This window comes from Lepisma saccharinum, chromosome 17 (assembly GCF_977018435.1).
Source record: "Lepisma saccharinum chromosome 17, izLepSacc3.1, whole genome shotgun sequence".
NCBI lineage: Eukaryota > Metazoa > Arthropoda > Insecta > Zygentoma > Lepismatidae > Lepisma > Lepisma saccharinum.
Window position 1 is genome coordinate 45,047,397 of NC_139245.1, and position 23,975 is coordinate 45,071,371.

At 37.5% G+C, this 23,975-nt stretch overlaps 1 protein-coding gene across 9 annotated transcripts in view; it reads left to right on the plus strand.

The window, feature by feature from the left end:
* The window catches only part of pnut (septin 7-like protein pnut), a 244,743-nt gene that overhangs the window by 168,968 nt on the left and 51,800 nt on the right, over positions 1-23,975 (plus strand). For all 9 annotated transcript variants that reach the window (XM_083139395.1, XM_083139396.1, XM_083139392.1 and 6 more), the window contains 5 exons: positions 12,094-12,200; positions 13,454-13,554; positions 15,653-15,905; positions 20,580-20,769; positions 22,797-22,962. In XM_083139395.1, coding sequence (XP_082995521.1) covers positions 12,094-12,200; positions 13,454-13,554; positions 15,653-15,905; positions 20,580-20,769; positions 22,797-22,962 — 817 coding nt within the window. The remainder of the gene's footprint in view (positions 1-12,093; positions 12,201-13,453; positions 13,555-15,652; positions 15,906-20,579; positions 20,770-22,796; positions 22,963-23,975) is intronic.

Below are 23,975 nucleotides of genomic sequence, written 5' to 3' on the forward strand. Positions count from 1 at the left end.
CTTGAGTATTGTTTGGATATTGTGTGGAGCTACAAGTTGTGCTAACATTGAGGTGTACCAGCGTACGAGTTACTAAGAACAAAAACGGAACAAGACAGTTAATAAAGTTTACAGATGCTAAAATTTTTGTATACCTCTAGCTATTTTCAGTGTTTAAAAAGATATGTTTAATATACTTATCGCTTAAGAAACCAATATTTTTCACAATATTAGCACCTAACATTCCTGGACTCTTACCAATCGCTTACATGGCATTGCTTCACATGACTTGCAGACTACAATTGTTCACGTTTTTCTTCCTGAATAGTGGAAAAGTGGCTTTTTCTTTAAATGTGCCTAACTATGCATGGAACCTTTAAAACTGCACTTCCGGGTATTGTTTTCCTAAGGTCAAGTTGGAATTTCCTCGTCTTTCTCTTCCAACCTCTCCCGTTGTTTCTTGATCATCGTGGTCGCAGGTGAACGTGGCAGGCAGATGTATGTTGCTATTCTAGCGTCTCGGAGGAACAATATTTTCTTTGCTCGTGATGTAAGTTTCTCTGTAGGGAAACCACGGAGGAGATTTATTTTGGGATCCTTTTGTGCGAGGATATATTGCGAAGATGCTTTACACCGACATTTTATTAGTTTTGGCATTTTACCAATGTCTTTTATATCCAGGGGCGATGTTTTCTCTCCCTTGGGTTTATTTTTCAAGTCGCGATATACTACCCTCCGGTTGGTGTTTGGAACCAAATCCGATTATGAGGTTCATACCGGGCCTAGAATTTCAAGCAGTACAACTCGTTGTCTTTGTTAGGTACTTTAAACGAGTTTTGCTGAATGTGTTCTTGTGTCCGCAGATTTATAATGTTGCTTTTGTTTTCAATCAGGTGTAATTGCTTTGATTAACGTTATCTAATTCCACGTTTCTCTATTTTCGCTCTCTCACTCTCTCTCTCTCTCTCTCTCTCTCTCTCTCTCTCTCTCTCTCACACACACACACACACACACACACACACAAAGAAAGAGATAGATACCTTGGGAGCAGACAATGTTGCCACTTATAGGAAAATTTCCCTTTCACATGGGAAAATTCAGGCAAATATTAGAGGAAAGGGAAATTTGATATCAACAGACTCAGTATTAATGGAATTGAATTGTTGTTTTAAGTCCACTTTATGCACAGAAATGCTAATCGGGACTGGACCTACAGTTTAAAGTTGGATCCGAACCACTGTGCGATGTGTGCGTACCGGGCATCGAACCCGGGACACCTTGATTACAAGACGGCGACGTTACCACTACGCCATCAGGGAGGCCCGAGGAAACTTAGTATTAATACAGAATTATTAGAGAATATGTTAAGTTCGAAACTGGGATATGTGGCTCGCTAGAGAGGAGTCTGGCTATAAGCATATATGTGATCAATTTAACATTTTTACCTACATACTGCCTGCCTCTGCTGAGACGACTTATAATATTTCTTTAGATGAAGAAAGTATTGGACGAGAAGGGGAAATTGTGCCCTCAGATTGTAGCAACGCTGATGGCAGGGTGTGTTGAAGAGTGAACTCACTATGGCGCCAAAGTAAGTTCCAGTTTCGAGTCCTGCCCTAAGCATGGATGTTCCCTTGTGGGCATCCTTCATGAATGTCATTCATCCTCAGCTTTGCGATTAGCCAAAGTGACAGAAAAGGGACACTAGGGGGAAGCATACACAGAAGGTATCCGTCAAAAATGTACCTGTTATATTAATCAAGTTGTCCCGGTTTCTATTCCCGGTGGAGGCATATAGTGGATTCCACTTTAAACTGTAGGTCCAGTCCCGAGCTGTGCATAAAGTGGACTTAAAACACCAAATTAATCAATCAAAACCTGTTACATTAGTGTGTTCTCATGGTGGAAAACCTGTCTGCCATGAGGAACAGAGTGTATTTGGAATATTTATTGCCAGAAAATTGCATGACAGTATGTTCAATACGTTTAATCTCCATCGACATATATTTCGTAAACTTGGAGACGGCGTGGTGTGGCAAGAAGCCTCGCCCCCCATACACTCTGCCTGTGGTACCCCCACCACCAGAAAAAATAGTTGCGGAGATTGACATCTGGAGAATATGGTGGCCAGTCAGTGGCGGTACAATAGCGTTTGCGGTCAAAGTAATGACGCGATCGGCGAATATTCAGTATCACTTAACAAGTCTTCTAGACTTCTGGAAACATAACGGATGTGAACCAGATTCCAGCAACCCATCGTGGTTGACAGATATAAAAATAGGTTTAAAGTAGTTGTCATGCACCGAATCTAATCAAATCTTGTTGTTTCCTTAGGCCAACATCATTAAATTAATTTCGTATGTGGTGATTTATCATTGGCATGTAGCATTTTGAACACCGAAAAATTCTAATCATCATATTTCCACTTCAAAATATTTGTTTATGAAAATTGCTGCAGAAAATAAAATTACAAATTTCCGGAGGACATCTCGCTCTCGGGTAAAATCGATGCCAAGTATACACAGTACAGGCCCGTGGCCTGGCGGCTGACATGTCTTAGATGTCTCCGATATAGCGCCGAATCCTATATAGACAAACTTTAAAAAGAAAGAAAGAAAGTGGCTCTTGGTGATGAAAGATGCAGCCCATGTGTCAATCTCGGTTTCCGCGCAGCCAATGCCACATGACTTGAGCTGCCTCGGAAGAGTCCGAATGAATAAACTTTGGTTTTATTTTTGTCATTTGCTTATTTTCTTTACCTTCCTGGGTGGATGTGGGAGAGAAGTTAGCAGCGTCGCAGACAAATGAAAGCTGTCGCTAGCTTTCCTTCGATTTGGGAGCACAGCAAGCGGGCTGATTCGGAACCAACTCTTTTTATGAGGTTGATAAATATTGATAATTGCACGCATTGCAAATTTTTGTAGAAAATTTCGTAATTGTTACACGTTTTTACGCGTAGAGTGGACGGGAAGTTTCTTGAATGGTTGATATAGGCACCTCCATTGCCGCATACCGGGCCTTACCGATGGCGTAGTGGTAACGCTATCATCTTGTAATCGAGATGTATCGGGTTCGATCCCGGTTAAGGCACATGGTGATTTTTATCCAACTTTAAACTGTAGGTCCAGTCGATATTACCTGTCAATACACAAAGGGTACTTAAAACAAACTTTGGCATTACTACACACGACACAACGTCATATGATAAAAGAACTCTCTTATAACAGGGTGTCTAGAAGTCAAGAAATTATATACTTGTAGTCAAGAATTTTTAATTGATTGATTTAGTTTATTTTACTTACAAATATAGAGGGACGACATTATACTGGCTGTGAGTCCAGGATGCATTAATAGATAAATCAAATTCTCTTGTTAAATACAGCTTCAGTTTTCATATTTTGGAAGGGGGTTTTCGTTAAAAAAAAGTTTGTATTTTTAATTGCTAAATTCCAACTTTACCTAAGTAGGGATCGTATAAATAAAGGTTTAGAAAAAAAAATATGCCAAGAAGAAACCACGAAAAGAATTTTGGATTTGTTGTTTTGGTAGACACCCTTTAAAACCATTGTCTTGTGTATGTATTCCTCGTCGGACACGATACTCTTTGGACAAACAAATAAAGATTGGGTCTTTTCGATAGCTTTTCAGTCAGAGTTCCTTCGGGGGGGGAGTTCAGTTCCTCTTATGCTTGCACAAGGTGTGTGTGTTGTTTTCCCATAATCGTCATCAGTGTGCAATTTCGCTGGTCGATCGTGTTGTGTCCCTTTGTCAATTTCATCTACATCGTCGCGATCCTCAGAAAAATACAACGATCAAAAGTCGGTAGTTAATATCCTCTTTGTCGGACCTCTCCACTCACATTTATGAGAAATCGTAAATCGTTTCCATTACCTCCCAACGTTCCGTTGACCATAGTGATGGTGTCTAGACGAATCTCTGGCCTAGAAATATTTAGTATTTACTGCATGTAGCCGCACGAATTTTCACAGCACAAAAGGTACTCAAGCCCAACACGTACAGTCAACGGCAAAGATAATGGTAGGCAAATTGTCCACCGCTATTTTAATTGCTTTTTTATTCTACATCCTGTGTTGTTTTAAGGATTGAAACTATGTTCTTCTCTGCTTATTGACGTCATTATTTCAATTCATTGTCATCACACCAAATTAAAATGGTAGTGGACATAGGCGTAGCTACCATAGAACTTTATATTTGGGTGTGCACAATGAAAAAAAAAAAAGAGGTCTTGTACCTTTTTAATAGCATGTTTTGCAACACAATCACTTGGCTCTTTAACTGCACTGATGTTTGTAAAGGAATATAAATTCACTAAATGACAGTGTTGAAAATTTCTGAATATATGTAGTAGAAAAAATCAAATTGCATAGAAATTACAAACACACAAAATGTTCATAAATGTTACAAACAAATACATCAAAATACACGTCATCCATAACGAGAGACGTCTGTCAAAAGGTACAATGTTCTTAAACTCATCAATAACTTCATTTACATCAACAGACTAAGCTTTTTCCTGTTCCACAAATAGCAAGAGCAGGGCTTCCAATCTATCCTGCTTCCGAGTTGCTCTTAATTTAGTTTTAACTTGGGAAAGCTTGGAGAAAGCTGTCTCTCACACCTGCAGCTTGTGACAGGTATAGAAGAAAGGCCCTGCAGTACAGAGTAGAATGCAGTAAATATCTTCTTTCTCCAATGACATCAAAAAATCGAAAATCTATAGACATCCGTTTCATCAGCGATAATGCACACGTTTGTACCAAGTAATGACATTTTCAACTTCTTACAAACTGTCGCTTATTTTCTCTCTCATTGAAATATGTCTTTAATTCTCTTTGATAAAGCAGCCCATTAGGGTGTGCCTAGGCACACTCGGCACACCCCGTAGCTACGCCTATGGTGGTGGACAATTCGCCTACTGTTTCTTTCGCCGTTGGGTGTACACATTTTCAAGTTAACAATTCTAGCCTCGTGATCTATTCAAGAAAAGTAACTGTTCATTACAGCTACTTATTTTTAAAAGTACACTGCTCGGTGCCATCCCTTATTGTCCAGCTGCTGCGTTTGGACTGTACGAGAGCCGTTATTTTTTATCTCCACGTATCCTCAAAACAGCAGGTTCATTGGCATGGCAACACAGAACTTCCATCTGTCCACATCCTGGACTTGTAGTTCCTACTTTGCTCAGTCCTTGACCTTTTCCAAGCTGTGTGTTAGGAAGTGTAGCGATTTGCAGGAACTACGAAACCAACCAAAACAAAATCGCCTGAAAACATATTCAGTCATATAAAATTATCCGCTGTGATGAAAGAGCCAGTCCCTAATTTTCATGTTAATTTTGTTCGAAGAATTTGTTGGAGACTCATAAGTGTGGCTGTCCCTTCAAGTGCATTTCTAAAACGAAGCAAAACTTCAGACAACCATAATAAATTTAACTGAAATCCCACCTTTGATTATATGTGGAAAATGTCACTTCGGAGTCAATACAACGAAATTTGATCAGTATCCTGTGCACTGACGATCAACTGGGTTGACCACACTTACTTAGTCTAACGATTTGGACAGAGAAAACTTGGAAAAGTCAAATGAAATTAACCTAAAGCTGAAAGTAAAAGCCAAACGCCAGGGAATTTTATAAAATTATCCATAAACCTCAAAACGTCAGGGAGTATTAATATTAAATATGGTCGTTATACTTTATTTTTCTCACTATTTGCAACCTCTAATTTGATAGAAGTGTTCGTAATTAAAGAAATGCTTAACTGTGGCGTTTCTTCCAACTAGAGCCCTTCTTTTCGTATTTCACTCTGTATATGCTCTACACAGAGTTACAGTAATTTCAACAACCTGCATTTTGCAGACTAACGATGTTCTGGCCCCTGAACCTGCGGTCAGGTTAATCCTCTGTAGGCACGTTTTGTGTTGCCTCTTTATGTTTGTCCCCTCATATATCTTGTCACCATCCTCATCCTCGCGATTAGTTAAGTTAGTAAGTAAAATAAACTAAATCAAATCCGTAAGTTCGAACAGTACACAATGGTCTGGAAATTCCCTGCCAAAGCTGGGGAAATTGTTTTGCCATAATTATTGCAGGGAGTCTGAATATTATGTGGTATTGTGATACACACACACCTTTCCTTGATCAACAGGAACCGTCGGTTTGAGCAGCTACGGGGCTTCGTTCTTTACCCGGGACGCATCAGTTCAGGTCGAGAGGCAGGGTATGTTTCGTGCGTGTTTCATGACTCCCAGCAATTTGATACGTTGCTTCATGGACGCTCGATCGCATCCAAGTATTTCGTTCAGGTCCGCACGTGTGAATTGTAGGAATAGGCACGCGTTTGCTTCTACTCGGATTTGGGTACGATGCTCAAGCCGTATCAAGGAGTGTTTTCCACTGGTTAAATTTTCTTGGCTGTCGGGAGCGGATTTGTCAAAGTATCCGCAAAGGAACACAAATCGAAATCTTTTGATGTGCACGCAACTGGGCGACAAAGAAGTTATTCTTCTTCAAGCAAGGTGATGAAATGTTAAATCAGTTGAATCAAGTTTTAAGTTGGGTGGAAACGAGCATCATAGTACACCGTGTACTTTTTTTTCTGTGGTGTGCAAAAAGAATAATAATTTCAGCATTTACTAACATGTATGCTTTGAGCAATGACTTCCAAACATTTGATTCCTGTATGCACATTTGACTTCAGTGGTGTGCTGCTCATCCACCAACCTTTGTTAAAGTTGGGCCGTGTGCAGTTAATGAATGCATGAATAAATAGTAAAACTTGAAGAAGCAGTTACACTTTCAATTTCTAAGCCTGGAACTGTCATTTGAATTTGCAAATCGGACGTATGTGTGATTACAGCACTTTTAATTCGATTTCCAGCCTGGATATGAATATTATTTGTAATTGTCCTTTCATCAATTTCATCTAATCGTCACACATTTCTGTCGAGGCACAAAAGGGAAACTAAATAACAAAATATGGAGTGGCAGTGGTTTCAAACTGAAACATGTAAAGGGGCGTAGGTGCAAGATTTTTGTGAAAAAATAGTGTTACCACACACCTACACACACATACATGGAGAGATGTTGGTATACATTGTTTGCAGTATTTATTCATTAGGTGTTTGTGGAAGTAGCCTGCAGCATCGGACGACAGTTTTAACTGTTGGTAGAATGAAATGTGAAACGAAAATTTTAAATAACCCGTGAAATAATAAAAAATAGATTAAAAACTCTAGCAAATTATGAACATTTTTTAAATCAGACCGCAACAAATATTTTATTGTGTAAGTTTTGCCTGTTCTTAGATATCGTAAATCTTTTTACCCCTCCCTCATTTTGCCACTGATAAATGTGCACTTGTACTGTGAAACATGTCGTAAGCAAGAACGTCAGTAATTCCACTTTGTTAATTATGCGCCTGTGCCATGCATTTTCTTCTTTTATCGCCACTAGAGCTTTCGCTTCGTGCCCTTATGGACGAATTTTACTGGAATCTCCTCATTTATTGAATAACTCTGGTATGAGGTTTGAAGAGTGATATCGAGGTTTCGCGCCGGAAGCAGACAAGCAGAACTAGTTTGCAGACATATTTGGTTTCTTTGTTGTTTGACTCATGCCTTCCTTTCCGAGAACAACTCTTCTCTTTGCATGACGTCAGCCCCTACTCCCTCCCACCCGCGATCCTTGCGGTGTAAAGATAGCACTTGGAAATAGCTTACCTGATGTAAAATTTCAGTGAGACAGTTTTTCGCGAGCATTAAAGTTCTTACGGTTTAATGTTAAATCCACCAATGCAATATTTACAAACATGAACACATGTTTTAAAAGCAGTATCTTGTACGTAAAAGCATCAATTCTGTATTTTATGAGAGAAAAGATTGCTAAAAAGGACAATAATGGATTCGAAAGAAATATGGAATGAACTCGATTGACTGTTGTTTGTTTGTGTGTGTGTGTGAATGTCATTGCCATGTGGAGATTGGAAGGGGTGACGAAATTACACATGTTTATAATTTTGCTTCCAGGAGGAATTATCCATAGTTTCATATACGTATATGAAATTTTAATAAATGTTGAATTGATTATTGCTTTTTAAATAACTATGGATTATGTATTGGGATGCCGTACATTAAAAGAAATAGCACGATAGTGTAACTAGAAGTTTAGTTTCTTAGAATGGGCCAAGTTGATCAATTATTATTCTTTGTAGCTGATCAGTGGTGATTCATTCATCTTTAGTTTTTGGACTTTTAACCACTGTATTAAATACTTACGTAGCTACGTTTCGGAGGCTGATTCTGCCACCGTCTTCAGAGTAGTGTGTAAATCTAATGAATCAGCTGCCTTGGAGGATTATGAGATAATCTATATACTAATCCACCAAGGCTGCTGATTTTACACCCCTAGTAGATGGAGGCAGAATCAGCATCTGAAACAATGAGAATTTCCGGCGTATGCGGATGCCCCTGATTCACCCCCCCCCCCCACTAGTTACTGTAGGATTGGACGTTGTCTTAGTTTCCCCAGGCCCTCCTCCTCAAGCACTCAACTCTTGAGATCGGTTTACTCAAGTTCTTCCAAAAGTCTTCCCCTCCATGTAAAGTTACCTTTCCCAACCACTTCCCTGCTTGCTTTCTTCGTCTTCTTTCTCTCTTTCCCAGTCTTTATCAATGGCGTCTCCTGACCCTGAACTTAAGGCATTGGCAAAGAAGGAATGTTAACCCCTCCCCCTCTCATTTCTGTGAACAAATGTTACAAATTTTATCCGAACATTTTTGGTGTAAATAAATACTACCAGAGGGGTTGTTGGAACTCCCATCATCCCCTACAAAAAACACCCTGGACATGAGAATGACCCGTTCATTGCAAAATCGCTAAAATGCACATTCCCGGTTTTTCCCCTTGCCCTTCATTTATTCTTCCAAAAAGTACATTTTGGAAAATCAACTGCTCATTACTTACAGTTACTTCAATTCCAGCCACAAAGTCTGTGAATTTCATTGTAGATTTCATCTCTCAGAACATCCGAAACTGAATTTATTAAAAATCATTTTGAATGCCTGCCGAAGTACCGCAAAAAACTGTAGAATTTAATAAGTGTTCTTTTAATGAGGGATCAAACTCGGCACTTACAATAAGGAATTCCTTATTTAGAGATGCTGATTTTTTCTCATGGCCTTGGAATGGCAGTGCTTTGCTAAATAGCAGACGGCGTTAATCAATCTCTTTAATATTTCCCTGTTCTTTTTTACTTTTTCATTGTGTAGCTCTATTTCAGCTTTTCGTTGAGTATCCAAAAGAACTTCAATTCTAGTAGAGGTGGCAACAAAACTACTAAATTTAAAGAAACTAGAAAGATTCAAATGCGCATACCCTTGATAATTCCAAACACTTTTTTTAGTCGAGAATAATAAACATGTCCAACAGTAAAATTCATTCACCACATCACACCCGCAAAGCTAGTCTGAAATTTCATAGAGTTATTTTATAAAATGTATCTCAAAACCTTTTCCAGCACCACTTTTTCCTTTTAACACATGTTGACATCGTGAGATTCGGACATGGTCGACTATTTTATCTGAATACGGAAGCGAAGAAAAGGAATTATTTAAATTCGTTTGCACAACACTTTCACTATTCTCCATCTTAAAATAATCACATAACTTCACACCACACGTTTAAAAAATAATGCACAACAATCACGAGCAAAACAACGCGGGATTATACCGCGTTTGTTAGAACCTGTCCCCTTTCCCGCGCTAGCGATCGCTCGACAGTTTCGGTGCCAATGAGAAACGAGGAAAAAATCGTCTGCTGGGCAGCGAGGAGCGAATGGGAGCCAGAAGAGAGGCGCTTACGCAGACGCTGTTGCGACGTTGCGTATTTTAATTGGCTGCCTGGCTTTGACTTTCCCCAGCACGGAGAAAAGCCAGCGAACAGCTAGCGCGGGAACCGGGACAGGTTGTAACGAACGCGGTATAATGAAAGCCAAATCGTTGGGAACAAATACAACTCCTTGAGAAGCTAACCATGCTGGTGGGTGGCAGGGTGCGCATGCGCGGTCATCCTATGTTTTGGCAGTGGTATGACGTGGGATTTCCTCGCCATCATCCTGCCCGTCCCGCACCGATCTATCCTTCTGACAACCACTGCGCCGCGTTCGAAAACTACCGGGCGCGCGAACTGACAATTAAAGAAAATCGCTCAAAATCGTAATTTATAAAAGTACAGTTACTTTCTTCTTTATTTCATTTTCCTTTGGGCGTTGACACACGACTTACACACCCAGAGAAATCGCCACTGGTCTTTATATGTGTTGAAGGCTGGTTGTGTTACTGCCTTTATATCCAGTTTCTCTTACTTACTGAAGTTCTGTCTTTTGCGAATTACTTGTATACAAGCAGAGGCTATGAAAAATAACAGGAGCCCCACGCATTCCACCCAACTGCCCAGAAAAGTTTTATTTATTTACAGTTTTTTTTTTGTTCTAATGTTGCCAGTAACAGCACACACATTTCTAGACTAGACTTCTTGCACACCATTTTGGCAATATTTTTGTCAGATTTTCCCCCTTAATTTGAACATGAGGAACAAAAAAATTCCATCTGACTGTGCCATCAATTAACTCCTAGACATTGCTGTCAAAGTAAATATAATGTTTTTTTGTTTTTTTTAATAAGAAAGAAGTTCTATGATGTATGTAACCTACTGTGAATGATCTTTAATAACATTTTTCTTCTAAGTTTGTGAGTCATTTCATGAGATTCTGTAGTGTTATATTGTGAAGCATCTTTTAGTTAACTGGAATGACCACATATAATCATATGAGAATCAGAGGAACCTAACTCCATTTTATGAAATTTACAGGAGAGAGGAAATAATGTATTCTTAGGAAACTGACTCTTAAAAGCAGTTAGTAGATTGGAGATACGTGACTCCACCTTACTGCTAAGGATTAGAAGTGGAGATATGTCGATCTAGCTCCAGCTAGAGCTCTTCAGAGGAGATATGTTAAACAAAACCAAAAGCAGCATTTTTGGAGTTACGTTCCTCTGGTTCTTATATGACAATGTGATGCTTAGTGAACTCTCAGATGTATTCAGTAGCCGTGAATATGTCCGAAACCAAAATAGGCAGTGCTTATTATGGTGGAAAAGGGGCTCCCGTGTAGCCAAGTGGTTAGTGCTCTCGCCTTTGGTGCGAGCGGTTCCAGGTTCAATTCCAGGTGGGTATCCCCAAAATATCTGCATTGACCCAGCATCGTAAGGACATTTGGGAATTTACTTGAAAAGAAAAAGGAGCGGGCTCCGGTCACAAAAGCCAGAAAACAGTGTCGATGGGATCCGATGCGCTGACCATGCATCACCCGATGAAAAGCCGGTCTGGCAGGCCCTGGCTCTTCAAGAGCTGTTGCACCACGTATTTTAGTTTAATTTGATGATAAAAACCCTCCAGAAAGTTCTATTTTGTTTCTTATGGGTTAAAGAGGAATCCATGGATGGCAACCCCATCCCCAAGGTGTGGGTTCTGACAGGCCCAATCAACCCACAGAGGATACTAATTAAATTCAAGGAAACAATTCAATTGAGCCAGTGCCGACCTGTCAGAAGTATGGAAATGCACAGGATGATGATTTCAGATACGAATTTTATGTATTATGAAATTGAAATCTTTGTTTGTTAGTGCTTGCTTGTGATGGAAGTCTACCTTGATATTTACCCTTTCTCTGCTCCCAGGGGTGTCGTTGAGGCAGCCAGGAAATGTCAGAACAAATTCCAAAAAGACACCTGAATGTCAGCCAAGTGAGGCATGAATGTCAGGTTCATAACAAAAGAGGTTCATATCTTAAAGGGCACTTAGTTTTGGGGAAATAACCTTCAATGCACTTTTGTCAAGTGCACTGGTTGACACTTAACAGCAGTACATGTGTGGATGTACGGCAATAAACTGGATTTGAAAAATTGTAGGTATTCTCTGTAATTTGATGTGTAATTGTTTTGTAACCCATAACAAGAATATATTCAGATTTTTCTAAGATTTTACCCAAGAACAAAAATATTGAGTTACTAATTTGTGTTTTTGTTTATTTTCAGGCGAATCCGGTTTAGGAAAGTCAACTCTCATCAATTCCATGTTCCTTGCTGATATCTACTCGGCGGATTACCCTGGACCATCACATAGGATAAAGAAGACCGTCCAGGTATTTGTTTTTCTTTTTTTACCAACTTTGTAATTGGAATATGCTCAATAAGAAGTCTCAACATGGTTTGACACAAGCTAGAACTAGAATTCCTCTAAGTTGTGTTTTATTACAACATTCGTGTAATATTAATAGTTGCCAGAGAAGTGCAGCATGTAGCTTAACACATTTGCTCCCAATTCCTTACTAGAGGAGTTAAATATTCAGCCGAGAATTCAAAGGGTTGCACCACATTGCAACATTTCACCAAAACTTCAAACAATTCTGCAGCACAGAGATTCAAGTAGCAACCTAGTAGGTTTTGAGAGTGTGATTTCAGTGTAATAAATATCTTTAATTTCCTCTCAAATTATTGCATATGTGTATGAAATAACGGGTCTGTAATGCTATTGGATTTAGTTATAATCAAATTAATAGAAACCATGTGCAAATTCTTGTTTTGAATATGTAAAGGATAATTAACTAACTAACTAACTCTCTAGCCTTCTTAAACCCGAAGGTTCATGGCTGCAGCAACACAGGCCTTCCATCTGTCCCTATCTTGAGCAAGATCTATATACTCTTTTCCATCCCTACCGATTTCCCTTAGGTCCATCTCGACGTTGTCCCTCCATCTTCATCTTGGCCTTCCTACAGGTCTCTTACCATCAGGTTTCCCAACAAGAATCCTGTAAACTCCTCTTTCCTCTCCCATTCGTGCCACATGGCCTGCCCACCTAAGTCTTCTTGATTTAATTATTCTAATAATATCTGGACATGAATACAAATTATGTAGTTCTAAATTATGTAACCTTCTCCACTCACCTGTCTCCTCATCCCTTTTAGGTCCAAATATTTTCCTAAGGATCCTATTTTCAAATACTCTCAATTTATGTTCCTCTTTCAATGTAAGGGACCAAGTTTCACACCCATATAATACTACAGGCAAAATTACTGTTTTGTATATTTTAACTTTTAGTTTCTTAGATATTAAACAAGAAGACAAAAGTTTATGAAGAGAGAAGTAACATGCATTTCCTGAATTAAGCCTACTTTTTATTTCCTCTTTAATATAATTTTCATTTGTTAATATTACTCCTAAGTATTTGAATTTGGAAACTGTTTCAAACGAGTTGTTATCAATAATTATATTTTGATTATTATTATATTATAATTATATTATATATATTATATTATTATATTTTATACATTGCAAGCAAACATTTGAATATTCATTTCAATTTCACATGCTAATGATAATTTTATTATTCCAGGTTGAGACAAGTAAAGTATTAATGAAGGAAAATGGAGTGAACCTTACTCTGACAGTTGTTGACACACCAGGCTTTGGTGACGCTGTGGACAACAGTAATTGGTAAGTGCGCATGATTTGTTCTTAACCCTGCACTTGGCTTATAGATATTTCTGATTTCGAACCCTGATGCAAATTACTATGGGGCAGATAATAAGTGCAAAATTGATATACAAACAGACATATCTTGCTTCATGCAAATACCATGCTTTGTCAATGTTATTAATTCATCTGAAGTCATTTTCAGGACAAAATAATGTTTTGATATTGATAAGACTTTTTATATTTATTGTGCTTAAGCTGTAACTGGTGATTTTTCAGACATTCTATCTCTGGAACGTTTATTTCTTCTTTTTTTTCTCATTGCAAAAAAAATGAATAGAAGTAATCTGCTAAATTTGGAAATATTAGATCTGCTTACAATTCCTTTTCGTTCTCAAAGCTGCATGTCATAATTTCCATTTCTTCTTAATAATAATAATAATAATATTCTTTATTCTTGCTTGTAGCTGATCAATGGGGATTCATTCATTTTGAGTTTTTTTCACTTTTATGTTTTGATAAAACTATCAAATAATAGGTAACAACTAACCACTTGAACATGTTTCTGGAATTCAGAGGTATTTAAACAGATGTAGCATTTCAGAGTAGAGAATATTAGTTTTTTTCTTTTTTAATGATATTTTCTGGAAAAAAATATTCCTGAAACATTTTCAAGATCCGCGGTAGCTCAGTTGGCAGAGCATCTGGCTACCACGCAGAAGACCCGGGTTTGAATCCTGATGCAGGACCATACCAGGAATTTCTCCAGTCATTTCCCTGTTTCTGAGTGGCTCTGAGGCCCACTCAGCCTTGTAAATGGGTACAGGGGGGGAGGGGGCTAAAGGTGGCTGGACGTGATGCAGATCACATCATCCCTACTATGGGGGAGATAAGGAATATGTAGAGCTCTATACCTCTCCACATTACTCCATATGCCTTCATGGCATGTGTGGACATGCACAGGAGGACGAACCTTTATCTACTTTTTACCTTTTTTCCAAGATCCTGAGAGAACCTTAAAATCATTTTGTTTGCCTTTCTGAGTCTGTTGCAATATTTGTATACATTAACATCTGGATACCCTGTTGCCAATGTCTCAAAGCTGCATGTCGTAATTTCCATTTCTTCTTCTTAATAATAATAATATTCTATATTCTTGCTTGTAGCTGATCAGTGGGGATTCATTCATTTTGAGTTTTTTCACTTTTAACCACTGTATTAAATCTTTAAGTACCTACTTTCGGAGGCTTATTTTTGCCCAGGGTAATATGTTATATCTATAAATCATTGTTCAGTCCCTGGACACATGATGTGGTTGGGGATGGCATCTAACATGGAGTATAAAATCTGCTGCCTTGAGGATTAATTTCAGTGGCCAAGTCTCAATCTTGTCAAGTCCAGTCCTGTTTTTATGTGTAAAGTGCCAGGGAGAATTATATTGCATTGACTCAGTCTCCACCTTGTCAGAAGATTATGGGTTGATAATGTCAATAATCAAACAGAAAAATGTAATTAATCTCCTTCAGTGCCATTTATGTTCAACTGTCAGACCCTGAATGGTTGTGGGCATACATTTCTCCCAGTGCATACACTGATCCTCGTTTGTGTTCTGACTGGCCGAAGTAGGGTTGGAGATGTATCTGTAAAGTGTCGCCATCCTCAAACACATCATAAGTCCAGGGACTGAACAATGATACATTAGATATATACACTACCCTGAGGAGGGAGGCAGAATCAGCCTCTGAAACATAGATACTTAAAGATTTAATACAGTGGTTAAAAGTCAATATATATATATATTCTATATATTTGAACACATATATTCACAGGTGAGGAAAACATCTGTGATTAACTTTACATCTATCTTTGTTAGCAAACGATTTCACTACATGCCTGACAAAGCTGCCATGCAAGTGACAAAATCGATCACAAACAAAACTGCATTGAAAAATGAACTGCAAATTGCGTAACTGCCAAATGGATATCTTTACATACAATGTAATCTATCTTTGGTTTTTGATAGTGGCCTGGAACTAATGAGGTTACGTCTTCATAGTATGTATGTTTAACTGTATTCTTATTTTCACTCTCGTTACATTATATCTTGTACTCTTCCCAGCTGGCAGCCAGTGATAGACTACATAGAATCCAAATATGAAGAATACCTCAATGCAGAGTCGAGAGTCAACAGGAAGACTGTAGCAGACAGCAGAGTGCATTGTTGCCTCTACTTCATTGCGCCATCAGGGCACGGGCTTAAACCTCTAGATGTTGAGTTCATGCAGAGATTACATGACAAGGTCAACATCATTCCTGTAGTTGCAAAGGCTGACACGATGACCCCAGATGAATGTTCACATTTTAAGAAACAGGTAATGGAGAATCACAGTTTTGTCACTATATGTCATTTCCTAACTGTAATTTAGCTTCTTTCTTGTGCACTTTAGTGTGTTTCAACTGCAAGCCCCGTACTGCACAAAATGTATTGTTTTTGTTAATTGTTGTTTCTCTTAATCCCAATGGTAAGTTGTTAGATTTAGTAAGTATAATTTTGGAATTCCTTTTTATCACATGCAATCTCCTGAAACTTTTGTACTGTCGTATAACACAAATAATGGGTCACAATAATCTCTCTAAAACATTGGTTAATTAGGTCGGTTATATTTGAAGTTGTGACTGGTTCATCATTTTCACATATATACCTGTCTTAGGTGAATCAGCATCCAATTAGAAATCAAATTACTGTATCATCACAGTAGGTAGCTATGGTCATGTGCTAAAAGGAAATTATCTGTTTTAAATTTATAAAGTAATTGTATTCCTGTATTGAAACAGAAGTGAATACTTTTACATAAAATATATTCAGGGCCAGGTTTTTTTGGTGTTAATTTATCAAAAATTTAGTGAAAAATATATAGAATATTGTGTTTATAGTTAAGAATATGGCAGTAATTTTCAATTCAATTCAATGACACCTTGGTACGTAACACCTCCCCAGACCATGACGCCGGGTCTTTTATCATCATACTCGACTACCACATTTGTATTCGAATCATGCCAGTAAACACAATTATGTCTGTTGCACTACCGGACAGGTGAAATTTGGCTTCATCAGTCCACACCACACTCTGTTCCAACTGTGGGTCCTCTTCCAACTTGGTGAGCCACTTTTCAGCAAACTGCAGGAGGTGATCAGGATCATCTTTAGAACATTGCGATATGACACTTCTGCTACATGTTACAAGTTGAACCTGTCAGAAAATGCACTTCCGCTAGAAGTTATGGCGATTCAAAGTGTGGTCTACTACTTATGGGCCACCCGGTATAATGTTACTAAATCGATGAATGATTTTATACAGGGCATAATATTTGCATTAATAAATTTCACCTTCTGAAAATCAGCCTTACTCAGTTATATTTATATTTTAGAAAAAGTGGTGTGTACAAAACAATCTGTTTCATTCATGAAACATCAACATACAAGTGACAACATTTTGCTTACCTTTAGAAACATTTTCATTGTGTCCTTTGCAAACTCGTATTTTTCTTCTTTCACTTTTTTCTGTGCGTGAAGACACTTGAATACTGCACTGTCTTTTCGGAGCAGAATCCTATGCACTAGTTTGCTTAACACGATTTAAATGCCCTTTGAATGTGATTTTCATATGAATCACATCTTTTCCACTCAACTCTTGTATTACAATGTTTACATATTAATATATTAGTCCCTCTTGCCACGAAACCATGTTCCTTGAATTAGTTAGCCCGAGAGGCGACTCTAACCTCACGATTTCTCCCCATCTCGATCAAAAAGACTGGAACAAACTGGTCTGATATTTACGCCTACCTGAAGTAGTTCTAAACTTCTCACAAATGTAGAAATATACCTCTCAGTGTTACCTTGGAATTTCTATCACTGCAGACGATATGTCTACACGTGCCTAGAGCACCCTGGCCTACAGGCAAATGGCAGTGGGAGGGGGAAGGAGAGTTCCGAGAGGCGAATGTTCATGATGTCATTCCTTCCTTTACTCTTGCAGCTAAAAACAAATGTATTTCTAAATAAATTGAATGTTTAAAGGATCATAAAAAATAATAGACTTTTGGGTTACTGTTCCGTTCCAAATGATTTCTCATTCCTTTGCAGCCAACATCTTCAAATCGAATATATTTCGTAAAAAGAAATTTGTAATTAATGCCTTTTTTTGTTTTTATCGTAAAAATGAAAATGTTCACAGAAACTGTGAATCAAAATTACAGCCGTAAATCAGTCACATTTGTGATAAATCATGTATATACTAACACACAAATAAAAATAATACACCTTTGAATGTCCTTTTTAAGAAGAATTATTTTTTGCATGCAGTAATCCTAATATGAATACACTGAAAGTGAAAGCTTCTTCATTCTGATTTCCATCAAAAATACGTTCTCTTCTTCAATTTGTAAAACTCAATATCTGGTTAAATCATATCCAAATGAAGAAAATATGTGTATCCCTCAATGTGTTATTCGGGCCTCCCCGATGGTACAGTGGTAGCGGGGTTGCCTTGTAATCAAGGGGTCGCGGGTTCGATACCTGGTGGAGGCACATAGTGGTTTGGATCCCACTTTAAACTGTAGGTCCAGTCCCGATTAGCCTTGTGCATAAAGCGGACTTAAAACACCAAATCAATCAATCAACTATTGTATTTTTACTAACAATATCAATTTGAGATATTTTAACACTAAAGCTTTACGATGAAATTGCAGAGTATAATCTGTTTGCATTTCCTAAACCATTTTCTTATGTGTAATCCTAATCACTTGGAGGTAGATTAATGAGCACCATAAAATCTTCAGAAGGCATAAAAGATGACTGTGAAAATGAACTCATCAGTTCATGTTTCTTTGTCAGTTGCAGATTTCTTTGTTTCCGTTAACACTGAAATAGATCACTGGGTATATATTTTTTAAAAACATTTTCTGCAGTGTTGTTCTTGTTTCTGTCAAGTTGATGGCAACGTTCGTATTTCAAATGCTATTGACAGAAAATACTTGAGTGTACAGGATAACCACTCACGGAAATTCCTTGAATTCTGGGAATTATACGTGATTTATGGGCTCTGGGAATTCTGCGTGAATTTTTCTCCATAGACGTAATAAATTGTGACTTATTAATCCAAATCCCACTGAAATTGTAAGTAAAAGTAAAGTGCTCCCCTGTGCTTTTGCACCACGCCAGTAAGGCGTATAGGAGGTGTGGAGTTAGGGCCCACACTTTCTTGATCACGGCCGAAGGTGGGGTGATGTGATCAGCACCATGCCCGTGGCTGCCTTTACCCCATTGAGTCTCCTCCAGATACCCACTTTACACAATGCTGTGTGGGTGCCGGAGCCGCTTGTACATATCTGTAAATGTTCTAAGGCAAGTCTTCACAGTTTAGCTTTAATTTTTATGGAAGGAAAATAAAGCTGCTTGGAAAATAAAACAGAATTCCCTCAATCCATTTGCTTTGTTAGTGTCCTTTGAAGAACAATCTGTCTGACAGACTGAAAGTTATTTCAAGTGAAGATATCTTGAAGCTGATTATGTAAATTAAGAGATTGAAATTCTTGTACAATTAACAATTGTTTGTAGATTCGTATATCCTGTAACTTTGGAGACTTGTGTTTGTAGATGTATTTCGAGCCTGAGTATGTGAAATGGCAAATGTAAACTTCGCAGTGAAATTAAATATTTTAAATATACATACCATTGAATTGAATTAGAAGTTTGGGATACATTGGATTCACATGCACCCTTTGTATACAGAGTCCCATTTGTTAATATAAGGTATGCCCAAATAAAAAGGAGACCTTTGCTGTAGCGGGGTTGTATCTAATCGAAGAAGGTAAATATGCTTGCCGATAAATGGCACGGTGTTTGTCCAAGTTTGCAGGTGTAGCAAACGGCTTCGCCTGCCATTTTCTCAGTTGCCGAGAGTTGTTTTGCATGGACGCATGCATTATGGATTCCTCCAGATCAGCGCAGACAGCTGTAATCCAATTTCTTTGCGCAGAAGGCGAACTTGCTTCACAAATTTATCGCAGGATGATGGACGTTTACAGAGAGCAGTGTCTCGCATGTTGCACCATATTCCGTTGATGTCAGCCTTGTAAGGCGGGATGCAAAAGGACCAAGGCAAGCGCACATTGTCATCAACCCTGCCACAATTGCTGCTGTGGATAATCTCATTCATCAGAATCGTCGGATCACCACACGTGAAATTGCTGCTGAACTGTCGATAAGCAAGGGAACAATGCAACACATAATCCACAAGAAGCTGAGTTATGGTCAAGTTTGTGTAGAGTGACAAGGAAGTGCAGAACACCTTGGAAAACTGGATCCGTAAGCAACTCAGGAGTTTCTACACTAAAGCCTTCCGCTCCCTTCCTACGTACCGGGATCAGTGCATCAATATCAATGGCAATTATGTGTAGGTATCATGTTACACATTAAGTGTAATTCACATATGTAATGCAAATATTCGTAATGTAATATTCTTTAGATATAACCACAGTTTGCTTTTCATTTGGGCATACCTTATATATTTATATGTGTGTGGGTGGTGAGAGGCGGTAATACGTAAGATTGAAATAGAGAGAACATGCTTGAATTTTTGGAAAGTTCACCTTGAAAACCGGGAATTGTACTTGAATTTTATCATAGTCTTAAGAGTTCCCTCCCTGCACAAATATCCACTGTTATTATAAACAGACATTACTGGCTGTGGCAGCTTGCACATTAAATTGGTGCTGGAGGTGTGCTCTTTACAGCCACAGCTTCTGTCTACAAGAGGGTGCTCTCTCCTCGGGGATACCAACTGAACAATATTTTGAACAACTTTTAATTGTCATAATTTTCAGGCATTGGTGGTATCAGCCCTGTAAATAACACCAAATTTGTAAAGTATCTTTCCACATAGCAAGACTGAAATATTGCAATTATGTTTAATGTACAGTATGTGTGCATTTTTACTGTTCTAAAAATTGTATTGCTTACAGTTGTCTTTTGTTATTTACAGATATTGAATGAAGTAGCCCAGCATAAAATTAAAATTTATGAATTCCCTGATGCCGAGGATGAAGAGGAAACTAAACTTCACAAGATACTGAAGGACAGAGTCCCGTTTGCAGTCGTAGGTTCCAACACGGTGATAGAAACAGACGGGAAGAAAGTACGAGGAAGGAAGTATCCTTGGGGTGTAGCTGAAGGTAAGGATCAAATATGATTGTGTGGATTAGTAGAATAATGCTGTAAATAGTTGATACAGTGAAATCCCCATTTGTACATTTTCCTACATGATACATTCAATCTTGATTGTCCCAGGATAGCAAAATGTTATGAAATTTTGCTTCATTTTACATTTCCTCACGTTTTAAGTTTTTTTAGCTTAGTCCCCTGAAAAATGTTAAATTGAGATTCCAATGTGTTTGCAAAATCAGCACCTTAAATATTATTAAATTAGTAGTAAATGGGCCGTGAGTTCCAGGTGTGACAATCACACATGTGCAATGTAAATATTTTGTGAACAAAGACATTGAGCTCATCCATATCATCATTATAGTTTCAGAATGATGACATTGTTACTGTCCTGAAAAGTGAGCTCTGTGAACAACGTTGTTTTTGGGCAATTCAAGAATAACGAGTTCGGGGTGTGACACACAGGGTGGTAAAAGTTTCACCTACCACCACGAAACTTGAAAACTGTGCATTTTTACAACTTTTTTTTATCCATCATATTTTTTGGGGGGAAATGTAGATTGCAACCTTTCATCTCATGTCTTTTATTCCAGTGAAAACATTTTTATTTTTATGTTATTAATTATTTTTTTTTAAATTTTGGGGTGTGACCTATGTGAATACCTCATTAATTAAGTCAATTTAATACCACATTACTCACCTAATACTTGAACTGAACAATATGATGGGGAAGAAGAACCTCCTCAACTCATAAATTTTTAGTAATAACCAAATTTATTGAGCATTGCTTAAACACTCAAGTCTTAATGTAAAAAGACAACCTTTATCACATTTTTCACTTCTCTTTGTTAATCTGAATTCTTAAAGCCATTCAAGGACATGTAAATATCAAATTAGTAACTATTAGTGACCCGTACTAAGCTAAAGTTTAAGTTTAATGCAGTTTAAATAGTATTTGGACTAATTTTACTTTTTGAGTGGTAGGATCAATTTTTCATGGATTGACCCAAATAAGCTCATGTACAAGAATGTAAGGGACAATGTATTATCATTTTGTGGATGTTAGAAAATAATATATTGTAGGCAGTACATATGTAACTTCTATTTTCCTGATTGAGTTGCTATTGATTGATTGATTGATATGTTGTTTTAAGTCCACTTTATTCACAGTAAGGCTAATCGGGACTGGACCTACAGTTTAAAGTGGGATCCGAACCACTTGTTCCTCCACCAGGTATCGAACCCGGGACCCCTTTTGAGTTGCTATTGTTTTTACCTAAATTATAGAGTAACTACATTACCAGTGAATTATGTTTTGTAAGTAATACGGTTAACTTCATAGTTACTCTTCCATGTTAAATTTGAAGGTAGACATCGTCATTAGAATTCCAAATAAAGGGAACCATTTTTATATTTCTTGGAATTCATTAAGATCATAAACTGACTATTTATGGCAATACAATGAAGGGAAGAATTGTGTATGTAAAATGAAATTTCTTGTCAGCTGTCATCAACACTTACCCCCTTTTTGCTATTATTCAGTAGTGCACCATGAGTGATAAAGACAAAAATGTGACTTTTAAAATAGTACTTCTTTTCAAAGAAGAAATATTGGTGAAAAGAACATTTAAGTAAAATTCAAGGTGTCTATTGAATGAGATCATTATTCAGTTTGAAGAATTCATATCCGACCTTGAGAAAGTATATATATATATATATATATATATATATATATATATATATATATATATATATTTTTTATTAATATAAATACTTGAGAATTAATTTGAGATAAACTATGCACATATATACAATGTTGATGTTTGGGTATAGATTGGTTTTTAAGTCATTTTTGCCGAATACAGTGGAATCCTGATTTTTATACAATCTTTCAGGAGTTGAAAGTACCAAAACTTAAAATGTGGAATAATGTAAAATTGGGGTTCCACTGTCGTCATACTTTTCAGGATATAATGTTTCGAGCAATAGCAGTTTGTTTTTGCTATGACTGCATAATATTGAGAAATGTATTTTTCAGTTGAGAATCTGGAACACTGTGACTTCATTGCACTGCGCAATATGTTGATACGAACCCACCTTCAGGACCTCAAAGACGTTACCAACAATGTCCACTACGAGAACTACCGCTGTCGAAAACTAGCTGGTCTAGGCACAGATGGAAAACCCAGCAGAATGTCAAACAAGTAAGTTAGAATATCAGCACTTGTTATTGACAAGGCGAAGCAGGCATTTCTTCTGTATTTTTTTGTTGGTATTAATATATTTATGGAATTGCAATTCACTTTGTGTTGAGATGACATGCATGCTTTCTGTTTTCCACCTGTCCGTAATTATTTTGTTATGGTAAGAAATAATTAGTTTAGAGTGTGGGGACAGTAAAAAGAAGATAATTGTTCTTGGGAGAGCAGCCACATTTTCCTCCTCTTGTAATACCTACTGCAATAATTGTAGTAACTTGTAAAGAACATTGATGTTGAGAGTTAAACAGTAGTTGGGCTGTATTCAATTTCCAAGAAGAAACTTGAAGTTCATAAACTAATGAAACTTTCATAAGGATTTGTCTTCAAATAAAAGTTGATTTGTAGGTAGAAAAACTAATAATCATAACTTAAATTCAATCCAACTAAACAATCCCCCCATTTTGGTGTGAATTGGTAGGTAAACTATAAGATTTTGTCCCCCCAAAAGATCCCATGATGCAGGTGCCCTATGGGCACCCTTGTGGAGATCTCCACACCTCTGGGTAGGATTGTGGGAGGGAGACTGGCAGTCGGGAGTTCAACCTAGCCCTTCAAGGGCAACTTGGTATTCATGAAGTAAATTTCAACTTCATTCTTGTAAGGGACTCAGTATTACCACTTCAAGCAAAATTAGTATATATGTAATTCTCTGAAAATTTCTCACCGTACAGCAGAAACAAAATCCAAATTGATATTTTTCTCTCATTTTCTCTTGTTTATATTTTAAAATTATAATTCAAGAAGTATATGTTGTAAGAGAGAAGTTATGAAATAGAGAGCAGTTTACATACTCTAATGTTGATCATGGTTATTTGAAAATGAAATTAATTTCTTTATAATATGCAAGAAGTATTATGTAGATTCTTTTTATACATAAAAGACATGTTCGGTTCTGCAAGAAAGTTGGAATCATTTGTGAATATATTAAAGATATAGTGAGTGGCAGAATCTTTCAG